This window comes from Salvelinus sp. IW2-2015, linkage group LG4p (assembly GCF_002910315.2).
Source record: "Salvelinus sp. IW2-2015 linkage group LG4p, ASM291031v2, whole genome shotgun sequence".
Lineage (NCBI taxonomy): Eukaryota > Metazoa > Chordata > Actinopteri > Salmoniformes > Salmonidae > Salvelinus > Salvelinus sp. IW2-2015.
This window is the reverse complement of record NC_036841.1, coordinates 28,167,585-28,174,838: the sequence shown is the minus strand read 5'-3', so window position 1 is coordinate 28,174,838 and position 7,254 is coordinate 28,167,585. Positions and strand designations below refer to the sequence as shown.

Sequence of the window (7,254 nt, the reverse complement as noted above, 5' to 3'; positions counted from 1 at the left end):
CAAATCCGTCAAGCGAACAAAGGGTACAAATTGTGAGAGGAATGTGTAAACGTTATGTTGATTATTTTATTTTGTCGTGGAAAAGTGTTAATCTGTGATCTACTAAATGCTCTTAAATCTATAAGCCTGAGATCGATTGCTCTGGTCTCCACTGAAGGTCCCGGAGAAATTGCGGTCTTTTCTCATTGCACTAAAAGTTTCAATGAGTAAACATTACCGTACCACTCTCGTGATCATTTCTCCCCCTTTTCAGGTACGTTAGTTAACTCGAAATGACACAACGACAAGGTTCCAGTTTAACAAAGTTTACTCTACTATATGAACACCAAAGGCCATTACACTCAAGGCTAGTCCATCAACGACCAGACTTCCTGCGCATGCGCACTCTTGACTGAGTGATACCCCGTAATACAGAAATATAGGGATATTAACAATCTCCCCCTTCTTTAAAGACAAATAAACATCAACAAACATAATTAAAATGTCCAAGTATTATTCAAGATCCATTACAAATGGGTTGTGTGACAGTTTTTATTTGTATTACTCAAGCTCACTGTCCATTACTGAGAGCCTGTAGGAGCACAAACCGATGCTCCTTTTATATCAGACAGTCGCAAGCTTCCTTTTGTGGTCGACCACAAGAACGCTGGATCTCTGTCTCGAATATTCCTTGATGCTGCTAATCTCAAAGTTTTTCTCTGACAGACTTGGTTGACTTCACAGCGTCAACTAATGAGTAGTTGTCAGTACACAAAATACAGTGGGAAGTGCCGTTTTGTCCACCGTGTTACAGCGAAGCATCACTCGAAAACTAGTTTCAAAGAGTCATCTTTTCCAACATGCTGAAACTTGTCACTTGTTGTGATTTCAGTTTACGAACAACTTTGTTTGCCTCATGAATGTTTGTACAGTGGCGTGTTTTTGTGTTAGATCCAAGTTGCAACCATCAAACCAGGTCTACTCTGCTCCGCACCATAAAATGTGTCTATCTTTGACCTCAATTGACCAGCTTCAATTCCACATAGAGGGAATTCTTTGTACGGCTCTTGAGAATCCATGTGATGGGTAAGATTCTTGATATAGCTCTCCTGTTGCATCAGTATTGTTCCATCAACTGAATAAACTCTATGCCAACATAACAAAAATGAATCGCTCCTCACGGCCAACCTAGAAAACAGCTTTGAGGTGTGGAATCACAGTTGAAGCAAAAGTCTGTGAGCCACCCAGATAAAGTCATCAACATGACAGCAAGTACTCCAGTCACATTGCAGTCTGATCAAGCCAATAGAAGACTGCAGGATCCACTTGTGACATTTTATCCACCTGGTATTTCGCATGTTGCCTTGACTTTGTTGTACCAGTAGAGTGATCCATCTGCCAGTCCATACACACACTTTTTTAGTTTCCACAGTGTCCTTCTGCTCTCACTTCAGGCGGAGTCGGATGTGAATGTCCTGATGCTCTGTTCCTGCAAGAATCCAGATTTGATGTCTATGAATTAAGTTCCATTTTTTTCTGGCAGATCACTGACATCAGCAATCTGAGTGACTCTGAGCATGTCGTTCATTTAATTTTAAAATGATTGCACTAAAAGTTTCAATGAGTAAACAATACCGTACCCTCTCGTGATCATTTCTCCCTTTTTCACGTTAACACATGTATAATGATATATATATAATAAATATATCATATGATTGATTTATACTAGGATAATAGGTACACTGTGCAACTTTCATAAGATCGCTATATGGAATACTGTCGAGCTAAAGAGTCTTGTATTGACAACATGCCATCAGGGAGATACCTTTTAGGCAGTCCTAGCGCTGGGCTGTCAGCCTGGGTTGGTCTTGCTGGGGTCTCCCTCGGGGGTCTCCAGGGGTCTGTTGGGGGCTGGGTCTGTTGGCGGTTGCCCTGGGGTCTGCACGGGTCTCGCTGGGGGTCTGCCCGGGTGTTGTCCGGTCACCTGGGGTTGTCCTGGGGGTTGTCCTGGGTCTGCCAGGGCCAGGATGAAGGTGTCACTCATGGCTTCGCTAACACACTAAACCAATAATGAATGTAAATCCTAAAGCTGAGTGGGTGTGTTGTTGAGGCGTGTAGGGCGTGGGGCCTTAGCGACTCCCGTCCTCTTGGGTTACAGCCCGGCGCCCGACTGGCGTTAACAGCCCGGCGCCTACTGGCTACAGCCCGGCGCCCTACTGGGTTAAGCCAACGCGCCCTACTGGCGTTACAGCCGCGCGCTATGCTGGTACAGCGCGGCCCCTACTGGGTTACAGGGCCCTACTGCGTTACCGCCCGCTACTGGATACAGCCCGCGCGCCTACTGGAGTTACAGCCCGGCGCCTCTGGAGTTACAGCCAACGGCCCTCTGGCGTTAGCGCCTTGGGTTCGGCGCTACTGGCGTACCAGCGGCGCCCTACTGCGTAACGCCGCGCCCTACTGGACAGTTAAGCTGCCGCACTGAGTACAAGCCCGGGCGACTATGAGTTACACCGCGGGCCCTATGGTACGCCCTATGTACAAGCCGGCCCCTCTGCGGTACAGCCCGGCCGCTCTGGCGAGTCAGCCGCCCTAACTGGGTCAGCCCGCCGGCCTGCGCGTAAGCCGGCACGCTACACCCTCTCGCGTTACAGCCCGGCCCGTCTGGCGGTACAAGCGCGCCCTCTGGCGTACAAGCCCGGCGCCTCTCGTTACAGGCCGCGCCCCTGCGCCTATGCCCGTAGCGCGCCCTACTGGTTACAGCCCGGCCCCGCTACCTGCCCTCTGCTTACAGCCCGGCGCCTACTCGAGTTACAGACGGCCTAGGCTGCACGCTACTGGACGGGCTGGTACAGGAGCGCCTCTGGCGCCGCGCTAACTGGCGGTTACAGCCCGCGCCCATACTGGACGTACAAGCGGTCCTGCGTTAGCGGCCCTACGGCTGTCACCCGCCTCTGCTAGCCCGCCCTACCGTCCAGCCCAAGCCCTGGACGGTTACCAGCGCGCTCGGTTACACCCGGCGCCCTCTGGCAACCTCTCACCTATATCAATAACACGGGAGGTTAGCAAATATCTGAGACACCCCAGACCCCGCAAGGTTTAGTCCCTACCGAACTTCTAAAAAACGAGAGTTGGCCGCCTGAAAAAACAGCATATTACTGTCCGATAGCTCACATTGTCCTTTAAACACTTAGGAGATAGCGGACCTGGTCTTTCGTGTCCTTAAGGGATATTAAAAGACCACTAATGTCTGCTCTACGAATCTACCATGATAATGCTCTGAAGCCATCATGATACTTGCTGGTCGTAGAAGCTCACCGCTGAACCAGGTGATAACTATGCTGTTGTTATGAGTCACCGAACTCTGAAACAGGTGATAATTGCTGTCTAGAAGTCGCACCTAGAAGCCAGGTGATAACTTGCTGGTGTAGAAGCTCACTGAACGCTGAACCAGTATAACAGCAAACAACACCCGTCTATAACCATCTCACCTAACTTTGAACCAGGAGAACTGCTGGCCGCAGTCCAGGCATATATCTGTTTGAAGGACTGAGGGGACCTCCTCTCTCATACCTTTCTCTACACAATACCTGGAGAAGAGAGAAAGACAAAATACAATACCGTTAAAAAACTACATTTACTGGACGTATCCTCTCGAATTGACACCAAATCATGATGAGTTCACAGCCTTGTTGATAAACGTTACAAATAGAATGATGCTGATAATATGGACGGGTGTTGATGTAGTAACACAACGAAGGCAAAAATAGATTTAACATTCTTAAATTCTCAATCTCTCTCTCTCTCCTCGTTAGAAGAGATAACGGGCTAGAAAAGAGCAACAGAACACAATTATATAAATGTTATCAATCTCTATCAACTAATACTGAATGCATGATCTTCTTAACCTTAGATGTTTTAAGATCCTCACATACTATGAACTTACTAATATTTTTTAATGCATAACAGGCTATTAGTATTTCCTTTAACCTGTCACACATACAGTACCGGTCAAAAGTTTGGACACAGCTACTCATTCAAGGGTTTTTCTTTGTTACTATTCTATACATTTTGTAATGATAGTGAAGACATCAGAACTATGAAATAACACATATGGAATCATGTAGTAACCAAAAAAAAAAGTCACTCTTTGCCTTGATGACAGCTTTGCACATTCTTGGCATTCTCTCAACCAGCATYACCTGGAATGCTTTTCCAACAGTCTTGAAGGAGTTCCCACATATGCTGAGCACTTGTTGGCTGCTTTTCCTTCACTCTGCSKTCCAACTCATCCCAAACCATCTCAATTGGGTTGAGGTCAGGTGATTGTGGAGACCAGGTCATCTGATGCAGCACTCTGCTTCTTGGTCAAATAGCCCTTACACTGTCTGGAGGTTGAAAAACAAATGATAGTCCCACTAAGCGCAAACCAGATGGGATGGCGTATCGCTGCAGAATGCTGTGGTAGCCATGCTGGTTAAGTGTGCCTTGAATTCTAAATAAATCACAGACAGTGTCACCAGCAAAGCACCCCCACACCATCACAACTCCTCCTCCATGCTTCACGGTGGGAAATACACATGCAGAGATCATCCGATCACCTACTCTGTGTCTCACGCTCTGAGGTGTCTGTATGATCCTTTTGCATGCCTCTTTGCATCACAGTGCAATAATAAAACTGGGGGGGGCAAAAATGCAATTTCAGAATGTGGGGGGGGGGGCATCTGTCCCCAGTGAAAGTTTTGCCCCTGGTTATTTGTGAAGTCTCCTTTTTATAACCTTGTAGTCCTTCCATTTTGCTCCTTCTGTTGTCTCTGTCAGGATCACGTGGAGACGGGCTCTGGGGAGAAGAATGTGTTCTTCCTGCTCCTCAAGATGTTTGTGAGCAGCAACAACGGCCACCTGAAGCTCTCCACCAGGAAACTGGTGGTCAAGGTGAGCAGACACCTCCGTTCCATCCGGGTTTCAATCACACACTGGCTTTGTCCTAAACGGCACTCCATTCTCCAACATAGTGTACTACTTTTGACCAGTGGTGTAAAGTACTTCAGTAAAAATACTTTAAAGTACTACTTAAGTCGTTTTTTGGGGTATCTGTACTTTACTATTTATATATATTTTTTTACTATTTATAACTTTTACTTCACTACATTCCTAATGAAAATAATTTCCAKACATTTTCCCTGACAACCAAAAGTACTCGTTACATTTTGAATGGTTAGCAGAAGAGGAAAGGGGTCAAATTCACACACTTATCAAGAGAACATCCCTGGTCTTCCCTACTACCTCTGATCTGGAGGACTCACTAAACAGAGAACATCCCTGGTCATCACTACTGCCTCTGATCTGGAGGACTCACTAAACAGAGAACATCCCTGGTCATCCTCTGCTCTGAATCTGGAGACTCACATAAAAGAGAATCCTGTCATCACTACTATCTCTGATGCTGAGACTACTAAACAAGAACTCCTGCGTATCCTCTACTGCCTCTGATCTTGGAGGACTCACTAAAAGAGAACATCCTGTCATCCTACTGCTCTGATCTGGAGACGCACTAAACAGAGAACATCCCTGGTCATCTACTGCTTGATCTGGAGACTCATAAACAGAGACATCCCTGGTCATCCTACTGCTATGATTGGAGGACTCACTAACAAGAAATCCTGGCATTCTACTGCTCTGATCTGGAGGACTCACTAAACAGAGAACATCCCTGGTCATCTCTATGCTCTGATCTGGAGGACTCACTAAAAGGAAATCCCTGGTCATCCCTACTGCTTGATCTGGGGACTCATAACAGAGAACATCCCTGGTCATCCCTACTGCCTCTGATCTGGAGGACTCACTAAACAGAGAAAATCCCTGGTCACCTACTGCCTTGTCTGGAGGATCACTAAAGAAACTGGATCTGCTCACGGGACTCACTAAACACAAATGCTTTGTTTGTAAATGTCTTTGTGTGGAGTGTTCCCTGGCTATCCGTAATACATAATTAGAAATCGTGTGTCTCGTTTGCTTAATATCAGGAATTTGAAATGATTTATGCTTTTACTTTTGATATTTAAAACCAAATACTTTTAGACTTTTACTCAAGTAGTATTTTACTGTGTGACTTTCACTTKTAGTTGGGTCATTTTAATATTTAGAAATATTTTACTCAAGTAGGACAATTGAGTACTTTTACCCATAGTGGGTCAAAAGTAGTGCCCTATWTMGGGAATTTAGTATACCCACTGACTCTTGAATGTGCCCAACGTAGTAAAATGATTTGGAGTGTACTTATTAAATACATCTACAGTGAKTTCCTGTCAACTCCTTGGTCTCCATTGTTTGTAATTAGGTGCTGAAGGACAGTGGAGTGTTTGAGTACACCTGGTCTGAGCTGGAGCTGTGGCTGAATCACCTGGACGGACTACAACCAGACCAGCAGGACACAGTCATACACTTCCTGGAGAGGGTCAGTCACCTGGTCGACCTCCGTAGAATACAGTCGGTTGATCGATGGATCAATTGAAATATCAACCAATCAATCAATCAATCATAGATTCTCTCAATCGATCAATATATCGTTATGCTAATATCGTCATCATAAGTAGCATAAAATAAAAACATGAACACCTTCTTACCCGAGGCCTGTCGCACTTAGGGATTGATTGATTATTTGATTGTGTTATTGATTGTTTCATTGCGTTATGCTATTTATGATACAGGATGTGTGTGTGTCTCTCTTCTGTGCTGTGTGTTTATGTCCCCCAGGTGATGATGTGTAACCCTGTGATGTGTTTATGTCCCCCAGGTGATGGTGTGTAACCCTGTGATGTGTTTATGTCCCCCAGGTGATGGTGTGTAACCCTGTGATGTTGTTTATGTCCCAGGTGATGTGTGTAACCCTTTGAGTTTATGTCCCAGGTGTGGTGTGTAACCGCTGTGAGTGTTTATGTCCCAGTGATGGTGTGTAACCCTGTGATGTGTTTATGTCCCCAGGTGATGTGTGTAACCCGTGATGTGTTTATGTCCCCAGGTGATGGTGTGTACCCTGTGATGTGTTATGTCCCAGGTGATGTGTGTAACCTGTGATGTGTGTTATGTCCAGAGTGAGGTGTGTAACCCTGTGATGTGTTTATGTCCCCCCGGTGATGTGTGTACCCTGTGATGTGTTTATGTCCCCAGGTGATGTGTGGTAACCCTGTGATGTGTTTATGGTCCCCAGGGTGATGGTTAACCCTGTGAATTGTGTATGGATCCCCAGGTAGATGGGTGTGCTAACCGTGATGTGTT

The 7,254-nt window shown here is 45.9% G+C and overlaps 1 protein-coding gene and 1 long non-coding RNA gene across 2 annotated transcripts in view; both read left to right on the top strand.

Annotated features, from left to right (window-relative positions):
* LOC139024499 (uncharacterized) overlaps positions 1-7,254 on the top strand; it is a 240,855-nt gene that overhangs the window by 87,834 nt on the left and 145,767 nt on the right. The window lies entirely within an intron of this gene.
* The window catches only part of urb1 (URB1 ribosome biogenesis homolog), a 103,380-nt gene that overhangs the window by 26,843 nt on the left and 69,283 nt on the right, over positions 1-7,254 (top strand). Inside the window, 2 exon segments of the mRNA XM_070436692.1 lie at positions 4,798-4,911; positions 6,317-6,435. Coding sequence (XP_070292793.1) covers positions 4,798-4,911; positions 6,317-6,435 — 233 coding nt within the window.